We start from the raw sequence: 18140 nt of genomic DNA, 5'->3' as shown, positions 1-18140 counted from the left end.
TATATAGGTATGCTTTTCAACAAAAGGATGACAAGAGAAGTGTGTTTGATAACAGACATAAATTGGAACATTTTTGCACTCTATCTGAACTGAGCTAAATCAGACAATTAATGTTTGCGTGTAGTTTTTAGATTACTGATAAAGGGTATTTAGTTAAAAACATTGAACTAGCCAGTTCTGCTTTATTCTGAGTTTTAATACGACTAACTGATTCAAGGGTAATGAAGAAAACGTCTGCATTCCAGTGATGTTTGGCTTGAACTGTCCTGCGGCATTCTGTTATTATTACACTACAATTGGAAAAAGTATACCATATTAGGATTGTTGTGCAGACTTGGTATGTGTTAAAAATATTCAGTTACATTATAGTAAATGCATAAACGGTTGGACTGTTAATTTAGTTTTTAATAAACACATTCTACAATATGCATAAATTAGCAAACATGCTTCAAGTAAAAATCACTGTGTCAGAAGCATTCTTGCATATGCTGTGTGTGCTATGTGTGCTATGTGCACCAGCATTTAAACACTGTGACTGGCATGTCATTTTAATGACACATCACATGAACCCCAACACCAATTAACTTGCAGTCTTTGAATGAGGAAACACAGGGCACCCACAGCATTTGTGCATAAGCCACTGAAATAGTGGTAACTAGAGGCACCTTTGCTAATACAAGTATACTGCAAGTATAATGTTCTCTTTATGCTCTCATGAAAAGGAGGTGTGTTTCATCAACTATGCCAAGAGAAAGGGATTTATTTGACACTAGTAAAACAAGTTTTTTTATTCTAAGCTCCTAAATCCTGAAAGTTTTATTTTGACTTCAATATCCTCGTAATTGTGGCCAATTGAAGCTAGATGTAAACACGTTTGTCTAGTAGCAGTCAGTCTAGTATGTAGCTACTTTAGGCAATGTGCAACATTTTGAAGGATATTTAGGTTACAGTATTTGCTTTCTGTTATTTCTAGTCTAGGGAGTGTGAGATATGCACAATGTTTGCATAAACAAGGTATTTTACAGCAAAATTAAGCAAAATAAATAATGGTTGTCTAGCAAGGTGTACCAAATCAAGTGGCCGGTGCGTGTGTATATGTATACAGTATATATATATTTATATTAAAGTGCATGGAGGAACACTTTAACGCTGTCTGGATATTCCACATACGGCATTTTGCGTGCGTTGGTTTACTGCTTGTGTGAAATCTTTTTACTTGTAATATGTTTGATATTAAAATACGATTTTTGGTGAAGAATTTTGATACGATTTTTGATGCACCTTAACAATACAATCGTTCCCTGCTTATTTTTGTGCGAATGGTTAAATTATTCATTTTGTATGATGTTTAGATCATTCCACCAGGGAAATAGAAGGACTGGTGAGCATTCTTTAATATTCTAATTAACCAAAAATTGTCCGGCTCCTAAGCTTAAATTATTGCGTTTTCAAATAAAGATAGCAAGAGAATGAAGAAAAATTGATAATAGGTGTAAATAAGAAAGTTGCTTAAAATTGCATGCTCTATCTGAATCAGGAAAGAAAATAGTAGGTTTAGTGTCCCTTTAAGCCTTGCAAGACTATATGACAAGATGAGTTTTGAGGTACCACCTCTTCATCAGGTCAGTGGACTCCAATAGTCCAGAATAGTTACACTTGGAGCCGTGTAGGTTCTACTTCCTTTAAAGGAATATGAAACCCAATTTTTGTATTTCATTTATCTATTTTTCTTTGTTATCTTGGTATCTTTATTTGAAAGTGCAGGAATGTAAGCTTAGGAGCCCGACCATTTTTGGTTCAGACCCTGTATAGCGCTTGCTGATTGGTGGCTACATTTATCCTCTATCTGAGGCCTAGATTTAGAGTTCGGCGGTAAAAGGGCTGTTAACGCTCCGCAGGCTTTTTTCTGGCCGCACCATAAATTTAACTCTGGTATCGAGAGTTCAAACAAATGCTGCGTTAGGCTCCAAAAAAGGAGCGTAGGGCATTTTTACCGCAAATGCAACTCTCGATACCAGAGTTGCTTACGGACGCGGCCGGCATCAAAAACGTGCTCGTGCACGATTCTCCCATAGGAAACAATGGGGCTGTTTGAGCTGAAAAAAAACCTAACACCTGCAAAAAAGCAGCGTTCAGCTCCTAACGCAGCCCCATTGTTTCCTATGGGAAAACACTTCCTACGTCTGCACCTAACACTCTAACATGTACCCCGAGTCTAAACACCCCTAACCTTACACTTATTAACCCCTAATCTGCCGCCCCCCGCTATCGCTGACCCCTGCATTACACTTTTAACCCCTAATCTTCCGCTCCGTAAACCGCCGCAACCTACGTTATCCCTATGTACCCCTAATCTGCTGCCCTAACATCGCCGACCCCTATGTTATATTTATTAACCCCTAATCTGCCCCCCACAACGTCGCCGACACCTACCTACACTTATTAACCCCTAATCTGCCGAGCGGACCTGAGCGCTACAATAATAAAGTTATTAACCCCTAATCCGCCTCACTAACCCTATCATAAATGGTATTAACCCCTAATCTGCCCTCCCTAACATCGCCGACACCTACCTTCAATTATTAACCCCTAATCTTCCGATCGGAGCTCACCGCTATTCTAATAAATGTATTAACCCCTAAAGCTAAGTCTAACCCTAACACTAACACCCCCCTAAATTAAATATAATTTACATATAACGAAATAAATTAACTCTTATTAAATAAATTATTCCTATTTAAAGCTAAATACTTACCTGTAAAATAAACCCTAATATAGCTACAATATAACTAATAATTATATTGTAGCTATTTTAGGATTAATATTTATTTTACAGGCAACTTGGTATTTATTTTAACTAGGTACAATAGCTATTAAATAGTTAAGAACTATTTAATAGCTACCTAGTTAAAATAATTACAAAATTACCTGTAAAATAAATCCTAACCTAAGATATAATTAAACCTAACACTACCCTATCAATAAAATAATTAAATAAACTACCTACAATTACCTACAATTAACCTAACACTACACTATCAATAAATTAAATAAACACAATTGCTACAAATAAATACAATTAAATAAACTAGCTAAAGTACAAAAAATAAAAAAGAACTAAGTTACAGAAAATAAAAAAATATTTACAAACATAAGAAATATATTACAACAATTTTAAACTAATTACACCTACTCTAAGCCCCCTAATAAAATAACAAAGCCCCCCAAAATAAAAAATTCCCTACCCTATTCTAAATTAGAAAAGTTACAAGCTCTTTTACCTTACCAGCCCTGAACAGGGCCCTTTGCGGGGCATGCCCCAAGAAGTTCAGCTCTTTTGCCTGTAAAAGAAAACATACAATACCCCCCCCCCAACATTACAACCCACCACCCACATACCCCTAATCTAACCCAAACCCCCCTTAAATAAACCTAACACTAAGCCCATGAAGATCTTCCTACCTTGTCTTCACCATACCAGGTTCACCGATCCGTCCTGGCTCCGATATCTTCATCCAACCCAAGCGGGGGCTAGACATCCACTGAAGAAGTCCAGAAGAGGGTCCAAAGTCTTCCTCCTATCCGGCAAGAAGAGGACATCCGGACCGGCAAACATCTTCTCCAAGCGGCATCTTCGATCTTCTTCCATCCGGTGCGGAGCGGGTCCATCTTGAAGCAGGCGACGCGGATCCATCCTCTTCTTCCGATGTCTCCCGACGAATGACGGTTCCTTTAAGGGACGTCATCCAAGATGGCGTCCCTCGAATTCCGATTGGCTGATAGGATTCTATCAGCCAATCGGAATTAAGGTAGGAATTTTCTGATTGGCTGATGGAATCAGCCAATCAGAATCAAGTTCAATCCGATTGGCTGATCCAATCAGCCAATCAGATTGAGCTCGCATTCTATTGGCTGTTCCGATCAGCCAATAGAATGCGAGCTCAATCTGATTGGCTGATTGGATCAGCCAATCGGATTGAACTTGATTCTGATTGGCTGATTCCATCAGCCAATCAGAAAATTCCTACCTTAATTCCGATTGGCTGATAGAATCCTATCAGCCAATCGGAATTCGAGGGACGCCATCTTGGATGACGTCCCTTAAAGGAACCGTCATTCGTCGGGAGACATCGGAAGAAGAGGATGGATCCGCGTCGCCTGCTTCAAGATGGACCCGCTCCGCACCGGATGGAAGAAGATCGAAGATGCCGCTTGGAGAAGATGTTTGCCGGTCCGGATGTCCTCTTCTTGCCGGATAGGAGGAAGACTTTGGACCCTCTTCTGGACTTCTTCAGTGGATGTCTAGCCCCCGCTTGGGTTGGATGAAGATATCGGAGCCAGGACGGATCGGTGAACCTGGTATGGTGAAGACAAGGTAGGAAGATCTTCATGGGCTTAGTGTTAGGTTTATTTAAGGGGGGTTTGGGTTAGATTAGGGGTATGTGGGTGGTGGGTTGTAATGTTGGGGGGGGGGGTATTGTATGTTTTCTTTTACAGGCAAAAGAGCTGAACTTCTTGGGGCATGCCCCGCAAAGGGCCCTGTTCAGGGCTGGTAAGGTAAAAGAGCTTGTAACTTTTCTAATTTAGAATAGGGTAGGGAATTTTTTATTTTGGGGGGCTTTGTTATTTTATTAGGGGGCTTAGAGTAGGTGTAATTAGTTTAAAATTGTTGTAATATATTTCTTATGTTTGTAAATATTTTTTTATTTTCTGTAACTTAGTTCTTTTTTATTTTTTGTACTTTAGCTAGTTTATTTAATTGTATTTATTTGTAGCAATTGTGTTTATTTAATTTATTGATAGTGTAGTGTTAGGTTAATTGTAGGTAATTGTAGGTAGTTTATTTAATTATTTTATTGATAGGGTAGTGTTAGGTTTAATTATATCTTAGGTTAGGATTTATTTTACAGGTAATTTTGTAATTATTTTAACTAGGTAGCTATTAAATAGTTCTTAACTATTTAATAGCTATTGTACCTAGTTAAAATAAATACCAAGTTGCCTGTAAAATAAATATTAATCCTAAAATAGCTAAAATATAATTATAATTTATATTGTAGCTATATTAGGGTTTATTTTACAGGTAAGTATTTAGCTTTAAATAGGAATAATTTATTTAATAAGAGTTAATTTATTTCGTTATATGTAAATTATATTTAAGTTAGGGGGGTGTTAGTGTTAGGGTTAGACTTAGCTTTAGGGGTTAATACATTTATTAGAATAGCGGTGAGCTCCGATCGGAAGATTAGGGGTTAATAATTGAAGGTAGGTGTCGGCGATGTTAGGGAGGGCAGATTAGGGGTTAATACTATTTATGATAGGGTTAGTGAGGCGGGTTAGGGGTTAATAACTTTATTATAGTAGCGGTGCGGTCCGCTCGGCAGATTAGGGGTTAATAAGTGTAGGCAGGTGTCGGCGACGTTGAGGGGGGCAGATTAGGGGTTAATAAATATAATATAGGGGTCGGCGGTGTTAGGGGCAGCAGATTAGGGGTACATAAGTATAACGTAGGTGGCGGTCGGCAGATTAGGGGTTAAAATTTTTAATCGAGTGGCGGCGATGTGGGGGGAGCTCGGTTTAGGGGTACATAGGTAGTTTATGGGTGTTAGTGTACTTTAGGGTACAGTAGTTAAGAGCTTTATAAACCGGCGTTAGCCAGAAAGCTCTTAACTCCTGCTATTTTCAGGCGGCTGGAATCTTGTCGTTAGAGCTCTAACGCTCACTGCAGAAACGACTCTAAATACCGGCGTTAGGAAGATCCCATTGAAAAGATAGGCTACGCAAATGGCGTAGGGGGATCTGCGGTATGGAAAAGTCGCGGCTGAAAAGTGAGCGTTAGACCCTTTAATCACTGACTCCAAATACCAGCGGGCGCCCAAAACCAGCGTTAGGAGCCTCTAACGCTGGTTTTGACGGCTACCGCCGAACTCTAAATCTAGGCCTGAATCTTGAAAGAAAACAATTGGGTTTCATATCTCTTTAATTGAAATGTTGGATTGCAACTGCTTACAATTTAAAACAACTTTCCAATTTAGTGATATTATCACATTTTCTTAGTTTCCTTGTTATCCTTTGTTGAAAAGCAGTAAGGTAAGCTCAGGAGTGTGCACGTGTCAGCAGCACTATATGGCAGTCATTTTGCAAAAATGTTATACAATAGCTAAAGCAATATATGGCAGCACTATTTCCTGTCATTTAGTGCTCCAGACATGTGCCTGCTACCTATTCAGATATCTCTTCAACAAAGTAGAACAAAAGAACAAAGCAAATTTTATAATAGAAGTAAATTGAAAACTTACATTTAGGGCCATTCTGCCCTTGTTAAATCGGCCCCAAAATGTTTAAAAGGACTGCATAAGCAAAAGTACAACTGATGGTAAGTATTTTTCTTGATAAGCAGCCAATTACAAATCAGCTACAGTATAGCACTAAATGACAAGACGCTACTTGTTCCTAAGTATATTGAGAGTGAGAGAGCGAAGAAAGATACAGTTAAAAACAAACAATTGCTTACCTTGAATACTTTCCTGAGAGAATCTTGTAAACTTAGACCTAAAAGCAAACAAAAAAATAATTATGCCAATTTATAGATCTTATAGTTATAGTCAAACAAGGCCTCATTAACCCCTTCAGGACCACAGCACTTTTTAATTTTCTGTCCGTTTGGGACCAGGGCTATTTTTACATTTTTGTGGTGTTTGTGTTTAGCTGTAATTTTCCTCTTACTCATTTACTGTACCCACACATATTATATACAGTTTTTCTCGCCATTAAATGACTTTCTAAAGATACAATTATTTTCAATTATAATTTACTATATATTTTTTTATAAAATATGAGGAAAAAATGAAAAAAAAACCCACACTTTTTCTATCTTTGACCCCCAAAATCTGTTACACATCTACAACCACCAAAAAACATATGCTAAATAGTTTCTAAATTTTGTCCTGAGTTTAGAAATACCCAATGTTTACATGTTCTTTGCTTTTTTTGCAAGTTATAGGGCAATAAATACAAGTAGCACTTTGCTATTTCCAAACCACTTTTTTTCAAAATTAGCGCTAGTTACATTGGGACACTAATATCTTTCAGGAATCCCTGAATATCCATTGACATGTATATATTTTTTTAGAAGACATCCCAAAGTATTGATCTAGGCCCATTTTGGTATATTTCATGCCACCATTTCACTGCCAAATGCGATCAAATAAAAAAAATTGTTCACTTTTTCAGAAATTTTTTCACAAACTTTAGGTTTCTCACTGAAATTATTTACAAACAACTTGTGCAATTATGGCATAAATGGTTGTAAATGCTTCTTTGGGATCCCCTTTGTTCAGAAATAGCAGACATATATGGCTTTGGCATTGCTTTTTGGTAATTAGAAGGCCGCTAAATGCCACTGCGCACCACACGTGTATTATGCCCAGCAGTGAGGGGGTTAATTAGGGAGCTTGTAGGGTTAATTTTAGCTTTAGTGTAGTGTAGTACACAACCCCAAGTATAGATCTAGGCCTATTTTGGTATATTTCATGCCACCATTTCACTGCCAAATACGATCAAATAAAAAAAAACGTTACATTTTTCACAATTTTAGGTTTCTCACTGAAATTATTTACAAACAGTTGTGCAATTATGGCACAAATGGTTGTAAATGCTTCTCTGGGATCCCCTTTGTTAAAAAATAGCAGATATATATGGCTTTGGCGTTGCTTTTTGGTAATTAGAAGGCCGCTAAATGCTGCTGCACACCACACGTGTATTATGCCCAGCAGTGAAGGGGTTAATTAGGGAGCTTGTAGGGAACTTGTAGGGTTACTTTTAGCTTTAGTGTAGTAGACAACCCAATGTATTTATCTAGGCCCATTTTGTTATATTTCATGCCACCATTTTACCAAATAAAAAAAACTGTTCACTTAATTAGGGAGATTGCAGGGTTAATTTTAGCTTTAGTGTAGAGATCAGCCTCCCACCTGACACATCACACCCCCTGATCCTTCCCAAACAGCTCTCTTTCCTCCCCCACAATTGTCCCCGCCATCTTAAGAACTGGCAGAAAGTCTGCCAGTACTAAAATAAAAGGTATTTTATTTTAGTGGCTTTCTTACTTTGACCCCCAAAATCTGTTACACATCTACAACCACCAAAAAACACCCATGCTAAATAGTTTCTAAATTTTGTCCTGAGTTTAGAAATACCCAATGTTTACATGTTCTTTGCTTTTTTTGCAAGTTATAGGGCAATAAATACAAGTAGCACTTTGCTACTTCCAAGCCACTTTTTTTCAAAATTAGCGCTAGTTACATTAGAACACTGATATCTTTCAGGAATCCCTGAAAATTCCTTGACATGTATATATTTTTTTAGAAGACATCCCAAAGTATTGATCTAGACCCATTTTGGTATATTTCATGCAACCATTTCACTGCCAAATGCGATCAAATAAAAAAAATTGTTCACTTTTTCAGAAATTTTTTCACAAACTTTAGGTTTCTCACTGAAATTATTTACAAACAACTTGTGCAATTATGGCATAAATGGTTGTAAATGCTTCTTTGGGATCCCCTTTGTTCAGAAATAGCAGACATATATGGCTTTGGCATTGCTTTTTGGTAATTAGAAGGCCGCTAAATGCCACTGCGCACCACACGTGTATTATGCCCAGCAGTGAGGGGGTTAATTAGGGAGCTTGTAGGGTTAATTTTAGCTTTAGTGTAGTGTAGTACACAACCCCAAGTATTGATCTAGGCCTATTTTGGTATATTTCTTGCCACCATTTCACTGCCAAATACGATCAAATAAAAAAAAATGTTACATTTTTCACAATTTTAGGTTTCTCACTGAAATTATTTACAAACAGTTGTGCAATTATGGCACAAATGGTTGTAAATGCTTCTCTGGGATCCCCTTTGTTAAAAAATAGCAGTTATGTATGGCTTTGGCGTTGCTTTTTGGTAATTAGAAGGCCGCTAAATGCTGCTGCACACCACACGTGTATTATGCCCAGCAGTGAAGGGGATAATTAGGGAGCTTGTAGGGAACTTGTAGGGTTACTTTTAGCTTTAGTGTAGTAGACAACCCAATGTATTTATCTAGGCCCATTTTGTTATATTTCATGCCACCATTTTACCAAATAAAAAAAACCGTTCACTTAATTAGGGAGATTGCAGGGTTAATTTTAGCTTTAGTGTAGAGATCAGCCTCCCACCTGACACATCACACCCCCTGATCCTTCCCAAACAGCTCTCTTTCCTCCCCCACAATTGTCCCCGCCATCTTAAGAACTGGCAGAAAGTCTGCCAGTACTAAAATAAAAGGTATTTATTTTTTTTTTATAATTTTTTTTTAAAGCCATATTCTGCTGTGTAGGATCCCCCCTTAGCCCCCAACCTCCCTGATCCCCCCCCCCCAAACAGCTCTCTAACCCTCCCCCTCTACCTTATTTGCGTCATCTTGGGTACTGGCAGCTGTCTGCCAGTACCCAGTTTACAATAAAATGTTCCCCCCCCCCCCACTATTTTTCTGTAGTGTAGCTTCCCACATCCCGCTAAAAAGTGTTATTGCAGGATGCCTCAATATCAAGGCATCACTGCAATAACATGAAAGCGTCTGGAAGCGATCTGGATCGCTTCCACTGCTTTCAAAGACCAACAACGTATGGGGTACGTCGTTGGATGTTAACTGCATTTTTTTGCAGGACGTACCCCATACGTCGTTGGTCGTTAAGGGGTTAAAGGAATATACTTTATTTAGTTTTAATCCACAAGCTGCTGTTAGATAAACATAATGATTTAGAATACCGTTATTTTTAAAATATCTATTTGAATTTGACAACTTTTACTTTACGACTCTCCCATAGTCCAAAAATTAATCTAAGGGATAAAAAAAAAATGTATATCTTGTGTCAACATTACTAAAAAGGGTAGTAAATAGCTTGTAATTAGAAAACATTTCTGCATTAGATTAAAATGACAGAGTTTGCCATTTTTAGAGCCAGATTACAAGTGGTGCATTAACAGTTACACACGAGCGATAGGCGGTATATGACGGCTGTTTGTGCGCATCAGATTCTCCACTCGTATTACAAGTTGAAAGTCAACACGATCGCTTGAGCGCAATCGCGATTTATGCTCAAATGATTACTGCGTCCTCAGAACTCTATTAACTGCTTTGCGAAACAAAAAAGTGTCACAAAACACATCAAAAATACATTACAAAGTATAGTTACACTCATAATAACACTGTCTAATAAAAATTATTAAAAAGAAAATTGCACACAAAAGTTATAAAGGCTCAAAGCTATGAGGTCTCAGGTGTTAGGAAAAAAGCAGGCAAAAAGAGATAAATAAATGAACACCTCTAAATATGTATATGTATGTATATATATATATGTTTATATGTGTGTACATATGTATTTATATGAGTATATATGTATTTACAGTCATAAATACACATAAATACATATGTACACATATTTAGACATATATATTAGTGTATTGGAGCCTTTGGCCTCTATTTAACAAAGTCTGGCGGACCTGATCCGACAGTGCGGATCAGGTCCGCCAGACCTTCGCTGAATATGGAGAGCAATACGCTCTCCGTATTCAGCATTGCACCAGCAGCTCACAAGAGCTGCTGGTGTAACGCTGCCCCCTGCAGACTCGCAGCCAAATCAGCCGCCAGCAGGGAGGTGTCAATCAACCCGATCATACTCGATCGGGTTGAATTGTGGCGATTCCTGTCCACCTGCTCAGAGATGGCGGACAGGGTTATGGAGCAGCGGTCTTTGTGACCGCTGCTTCATAACTGCTGTTTCTGACGAGCATGCAGGCTCCCCAGAAAGATGGGGCATCAAGCTCCATTCAGAACTTGATAGATAGGCCCCTAGGTATTTAAATAGATGAAAACTTTTAAAATCATATTTATTCTAATATTCACATTTAATAAAGTGTTATACTGTGCATTTACTGTAAATATTTCACATTTCAATGATCTTCACATAAGGGAATATGTTCTATGTACTGTATTTGTAAATAGATATTCCTATATATATGTGTATATATCTATACCTATATATATATATATATATATATATATATATATATATATATACGTGTATATATTCTGTATATATATATATATATATATACTGTATATAGAGTATATAGATATATATATATATATATATATATAGGTTTAAATATATACTTGTGCAAAAAAACATAAGAATATATAGAAATATGTATTTATGAATAAATAGAACATATACCCCTATGTGAAGAACATTAGAATGTTAAATATTTACAGTAAAAACACAGTTAAACACTTTATTAACCCCTTAGTGACCGAGGACGTGCAGGGTACGTCTGAAAAAAAAAAGGCAGTTAACGCCTGACGACGTACCCTGCACGTCCTCGGCTAAAGTGAGTGCTGGAAGCGATCAAGATCGCTTCCAGGCACTATTACAGTACTGCAGGGATGCCTCGATGTCTGGGCATCCCTGCAGTGCTGTTACGGAGTGCCGGGACCGGAGCGATCACTCCCCCTTGAGTGATCACTTCCGGTTTTGCTCCACGTGGAGCCCGGCAGTGCAGCAGAGCATCGGAAGCGATCGGACACGCTTCCGATGCTCTGCTAGTGTGCTAAGTGCCTCGGTGGGTCGAGGCACTTAGTTAGTATATAAATAAAAGTAAAAATGTGAGAAAAAAAAATATAATATAAAATAAAAAAGCCCACATATAGCGCCCCCCCCCTCCCCCATGAGGCTTCCAAAATGGCGATGCCCGGTGCATCATGGGGCATCTGGGGGTGTCCCTAGCCTGTCTCACCATAGGGGCAAGCTAGGGTCACCCAATCTGAGCCTTCTTAGAAAAAAAAAATAATAATAATAAAATACCCCATTTGTCTGATCATGTCAATATTTGTAAATATTGACTCTGATCAGTGTGGATCTCCCTCCCTCTCCTCACTTGCCATTTTGTTGGAGAAAGAGAGAGACCTGTATTTTAGCAGAGAGAGATTTATTTCTTTTATTTGTTAAAAAATTTAAAATCCAAAGGCTCTTTTCAGAGCCATTAACCCCTAGCTTGCCAGTGATCACTATAAATCACTGGCAGTAGCACAGCTGCACTTTTTTTTTGCTGTCTGTGCATTTTTTTAGGGGTTAATTTTTGTTGTTGTATTTTTTTTTAAAAACTCAAAGGCTCCTTTCAGAGCCATTTAGCTAATTTAATTTAATTTAAAGACTATTTAACCCCTAGCTTGCCAGTGATCGCTATACATCACTGGCATTAGCATAGCTGTACTTTTTTGCTGTCTGTGCATTTTTTAGGGGTTAATTTTTGTTGTTGTAATTTTTTAAAAACCTAAACGCTCCTTTCAGAGCCATTTAGCTAATTTAATTTAATTTAAATAGTATTTAACCCCTAGCTTGCCAGTGATCGCTATACATCACTGGCATTAGCATAGCTGTACTTTTTTGCTGTCTGTGAATTTTTTTAGGGGTTAATTTTTGTTGTTGTAATTTTTTAAAAACCCAAAGGCTCCTTTCAGAGCCATTTAGCTAATTTAATTTAATTTAAAGAGTATTTAACCCCTAGCTTGCCAGTGATCGCTATAAATCACTGGCATTAGCATAGCTGTACATTTTTGCTGTCTGTGCATTTTTTTAGGGGTTAATTTTTGTTGTTGTCATTTTTTAAAAACCCAAAGGCTCCTTTCAGAGCCATTTAGCTAATTTAATTTGATTTAAAGAGTATTTAACCCCTAGCTTGCCAGTGATCGCTATAAATCACTGGCATTAGCATAGCTGTACTTTTTTTTTTAAAAAACCCAAAGGCCATTTAGTTAATTTAATTTAAAGAGTATTTAACCCCTAGCTTGCCAGTGATCGCTATAAATCACTGGCATTAGCATAGCTGTACTTTTTTTTAAAAAAACCCAAAGGCCATTTAGTTAATTTAATTTAAAGAGTATTTAACCCCTAGCTTGCCAGTGATCGCTATAAATCACTGGCATTAGCATAGCTGTACTTTTTTTTAAAAAAACCCAAAGGCCATTTAGTTAATTTAATTTAAAGAGTATTTAACCCCTAGCTTGCCAGTGATTGCTATAAATCACTGGCATTAGCATAGCTGTACTTTTTTTAAAAAAAACCAAAGGCCATTTAGTTAATTAATTAATTTTGGTTTTCTGTGACAGATACAAAAATGTCACAGAAAAGATATAGTGTTGAGGAGGCGTATGCCATCCTTGCGTCAGAGTCAGATGCCTCTATGTCTGACTCAGACCCCAATTTTGACCCTGCCATATGCTCAGATACATCATTAGATGCAGTCTCAACTGATAGTGATGTATCTGTGGCTGCTAGCCCCCCTGCCAGCCCCCCTGCTAGCCCCCCTGCCAGCCCCCCTGCTAGAAGGAGGCGTGTTGCTGCCATTGCCGCTGAAGAGTGGGTAACGCCTCATCTCCAGAGGCCAGATATCCAACCCTTCACAGCAAATGCTGGCATAAATATAGATGTGGCAGGTTTTAGCCCCCAACAGTTTCTGGAGGTGTTTCTGGGTGATGATGTATTGGGGAACATTGTCGCCCAAACTAATTTATATGCCCATCAGTACCGTGCTGCAAAGCCTGAAACATATTTGGCAAAGCAGCAATGGGCCCCCATCAATGTGCCAGAATTTAAAAAATTCTGGGCATTGACTATGCTGATGGGCATCATAAAGAAACCCTCCGTTCGCTCCTACTGGAGCAGTAGCCCCATCTGCTCTACCCCCATTTTCTCCCAGAGTATGTCGAGGCAGAGATATGAAATGATTCTTCATTTCATGCACTTCAGCGACAACAGCCTGTGCCCCCCTAGGGAGCATCCCCAATTTGACAGGCTGTATAAAATCCGCCCCCTGATTACCCACTTTTCTGCCAGGTTTGCAGAGGCTTATACACCTGGAAGGAATATATGCGTTGATGAATCCCTGATGAAGTATAAGGGAAGGCTGGGATTCAAGCAGTATATTCCTTCCAAGCGCTCCAGGTATGGGGTAAAGGTGTATAAGCTCTGTGAGAGCGAGACTGGGTATACTCAGGCCTTCCGGGTGTATGAGGGAAAGGATAGCCACCTTGACCCTCCAGGTTGCCCAGAACATATGGGAACCACTGGCAAGATTGTCTGGGACCTGATATTACCCCTAATGAACAAAGGGTATCACTTGTACTTAGACAATTTTTATACAAGTGTCCTTTTGTTCAAGCTACTGTATTGCTTTGATACAGTAGCTTGCGGTACTATTAAAAAGAACCGCAAAGGTTTCCCAGGACAACTTGTACGCACCCGGCTACGAAGGGGGGAGACCTCTGCTCTGCGCCAAGAGGAGCTGTTGGCACTGAAGTACAGAGACAAGAAGGATGTATACCTTCTTACCACCATCCACACAGAGAGGACGGTGGCGGTCTCTGTACGTGGCAGAGCTGAGATCATAAGGAAGCCAGTGTGCATCAAGTCTTATAACAGACATATGGGTGGGGTTGATCTGGCAGATCAGCTGCTGCAGCCCTACCTAATTATGCGGAAGACAAGGGCCTGGTACAAAAAGGTTGCAATTTACCTAATGCAGATTGCAACCCACAACGCTTTTTTGTTGTTCAAAAAAGCAAACCCCGGAATGAAACTGACTTTTTTACAATTTCAGCTCCAGATCATTTCGGGGATTTTGTACCATGATGCACCTGCTCCCCGGGCGGTGATGGGAGAGAGCAGAGTTGGGGCTACTCATTTTATTTTTAAAATCCCCCCTACTGCCGCAAAGCAGAGACCACAAAAAAAAATGCAGAGTCTGTACCAAGAGGGGGCAGAGAAGGGACACTGTATATCACTGTCCTGATTGCCCTGGACAGCCTGGACTCTGCATTGGGGACTGCTTCAAGCGGTACCATACAATGGTCAATTTTTAAAAAATAACATAATTTATGCTTACCTGATAAATTCCTTTCTTCTGTAGTGTGATCAGTCCACGGGTCATCATTACTTCTGGGATATTACTCCTCCCCAACAGGAAGTGCAAGAGGATTCACCCAGCAGAGCTGCATATAGCTCCTCCCCTCTACGTCACTCCCAGTCATTCGACCAAGGACCAACGAGAAAGGAAAAGCCAAGGGTGAAGTGGTGACTGGAGTATAAATTAAAAAATATTTACCTGCCTTAAAAAACAGGGCGGGCCGTGGACTGATCACACTACAGAAGAAAGGAATTTATCAGGTAAGCATAAATTATGTTTTCTTCTGTTAAGTGTGATCAGTCCACGGGTCATCATTACTTCTGGGATACCAATACCAAAGCAAAAGTACACGGATGACGGGAGGGATAGGCAGGCTCTTTATACAGAAGGAACCACTGCCTGAAGAACCTTTCTCCCAAAAATAGCCTCCGATGAAGCAAAAGTGTCAAATTTGTAAAATTTGGAAAAAGTATGAAGCGAAGACCAAGTTGCAGCCTTGCAAATCTGTTCAACAGAGGCCTCATTCTTGAAGGCCCAAGTGGAAGCCACAGCTCTAGTAGAATGAGCTGTAATTCTTTCAGGAGGCTGCTGTCCAGCAGTCTCATAAGCTAAACGAATTATGCTACGAAGCCAAAAAGAAAGAGAGGTAGCGGAAGCTTTTTGACCTCTCCTCTGCCCAGAGTCAATGACAAACAGAGAAGACGTTTGTCGAAATTCCTTAGTTGCCTGTAAGTAAAATTTTAGAGCACGGACTACATCCAGGTTGTGCAGTAGACGTTCCTTCTTTGAAGAAGGATTTGGGCATAAAGAAGGAACAACAATCTCTTGATTGATATTCCTGTTAGTAACTACCTTAGGTAAGAACCCAGGTTTAGTACGCAGGACTACCTTATCCGAATGAAAAATCAAATAAGGAGAATCACAATGTAAGGCTGATAATTCAGAGACTCTTCGAGCCGAGGAAATAGCCATTAAAAATAGAACTTTCCAAGATAACAACTTTATATCAATGGAATGAAGGGGTTCAAACGGAACGCCCTGTAAAACATTAAGAACAAGGTTTAAACTCCATGGTGGAGCAACAGTCTTAAACACAGGCTTAATTCTGGCCAAAGCCTGACAAAAAGCCTGGACGTCAGGAACTTCTGACAGACGTTTGTGTAACAGAATGGACAGAGCTGAGATCTGTCCCTTTAATGAACTAGCAGATAAACCCTTTTCTAAACCTTCTTGTAGAAAAGACAATATCCTAGGAATCCTAACCTTACTCCAAGAGTAACCTTTGGATTCACACCAATATAGGTATTTACGCCATATCTTATGGTAAATCTTTCTGGTAACAGGTTTCCTAGCCTGTATTAAGGTATCAATAACTGACTCAGAAAATCCACGTCTTGATAAAATCAAGCGTTCAATTTCCAAGCAGTCAGCTTCAGAGAAGTTAGATTTTGATGTTTGAAGGGACCCTGTATCAGAAGGTCCTGTTTCAGAGGTAGAGACCAAGGTGGACAGAATGACATGTCCACCAGGTCTGCATACCAAGTCCTGCGTGGCCACGCAGGTGCTATTAGAATCACTGATGCTCTCTCTTGTTTGATTCTGGCAATCAATCGAGGAAGCAACGGGAAGGGTGGAAACACGTAAGCCATCCTGAAGTCCCAAGGTGCTGTCAGAGCATCTATCAGGACTGCTCCTGGATCCCTGGATCTGGACCCGTAACGAGGAAGCTTGGCGTTCTGTCGAGACGCCATGAGATCTATCTCTGGTTTGCCCCAACGTCGAAGTATTTGGGCAAAGACCTCCGGATGAAGTTCCCACTCCCCCGGATGAAAAGTCTGACGACTTAAGAAATCCGCCTCCCAGTTCTCCACTCCCGGGATGTGGATTGCTGACAGGTGGCAAGAGTGAGACTCTGCCCAGCAAATTATCTTTGATACTTCCATCATAGCTAGGGAGCTTCTTGTCCCTCCCTGATGGTTGATGTAATCTACAGTCGTGATGTTGTCCGACTGAAACCTGATGAACCCCCGAGTTGTCAACTGGGGCCAAGCCAGGAGGGCATAGAGAACTGCTCTCAATTCCAGAATGTTTATTGGCAGGAGACTCTCCTCCTGACTCCATTGTCCCTGAGCCTTCAGAGAATTCCAGACGGCACCCCAACCTAGAAGGCTGGCGTCTGTTGTTACAATTGTCCAGTCTGGTCTGCTGAATGGCATCCCCCTGGACAGATGTGGCCGAGAAAGCCACCATAGAAGAGAATTTCTGGTCTCTTGATCCAGATTCAGAGAAGGGGATAAGTCTGAGTAATCCCCATTCCACTGACTTAGCATGCACAGTTGCAGTGGTCTGAGGTGTAAGCGTGCAAAGGGTACTATGTCCATTGCCGCTACCATTAAGCCGATTACCTCCATGCATTGAGCCACTGACGGGTGTTGAATGGAATGAAGGGTGCGGCAAGCACTTTGAAGTCTTGTTAGCCTGTCCTCTGTCAGGTAAATCTTCATTTCTACAGAATCTATAAGAGTCCCCAGGAAGGGAACTCTTGTGAGTGGAACGAGTGAACTTTTCTTTTCGTTCACCTTCCATCCATGTGACCTTAGAAATGCCAGCACTAACTCTGTATGAGACTTGGCAGTTTGAAAGCTTGAAGCTTGTATCAGAATGTCGTCTAGGTATGGAGCTACCGAGATTCCCCGCGGTCTTAGTACCGCCAGAAGAGCACCCAGAACCTTTGTGAAGATTCTTGGAGCTGTAGCCAATCCGAATGGAAGAGCCACAAACTGGTAATGCCTGTCTAGGAAGGCAAACCTTAGGTACCGATAATGATCTTTGTGAATCGGTATGTGAAGGTAAGCATCTTTTAAATCTACAGTGGTCATGTACTGACCCTCTTGGATCATAGGTAAAATTGTCCGAATAGTCTCCATCTTGAACGATGGAACTCTTAGGAATTTGTTTAGGATCTTTAAGTCCAGGATTGGTCTGAAAGTTCCCTCTTTTTTGGGAACCACAAACAGATTTGAGTAAAACCCCTGTCCCTGTTCCGATCGTGGAACTGGATGGATTACTCCCATTAACAAGAGCTCTTGTACGCAGCGTAGAAACGCCTCTTTCTTTGTCTGGATTGTTGACAATCTTGACAGA

At 39.8% G+C, this 18140-nt stretch overlaps 1 protein-coding gene across 1 annotated transcript in view; it reads right to left on the bottom strand.

Moving 5' to 3' along the window:
- Nucleotides 1-18140, bottom strand: part of LOC128643634 (beta-1,4 N-acetylgalactosaminyltransferase 1-like) — a gene marked incomplete at its 5' end in the record, with an annotated part of 135695 nt that overhangs the window by 43533 nt on the left and 74022 nt on the right. Inside the window, one exon of the mRNA XM_053696467.1 lies at nt 6515-6552. Coding sequence (XP_053552442.1) covers nt 6515-6552 — 38 coding nt within the window. The remainder of the gene's footprint in view (nt 1-6514; nt 6553-18140) is intronic.

Source organism: Bombina bombina, unplaced genomic scaffold, assembly GCF_027579735.1.
Source record: "Bombina bombina isolate aBomBom1 unplaced genomic scaffold, aBomBom1.pri scaffold_838, whole genome shotgun sequence".
Classification (NCBI taxonomy): domain Eukaryota; kingdom Metazoa; phylum Chordata; class Amphibia; order Anura; family Bombinatoridae; genus Bombina; species Bombina bombina.
Note: the sequence above shows the minus strand (reverse complement) of the source record. Positions and strands in the feature narration are given on the sequence as shown.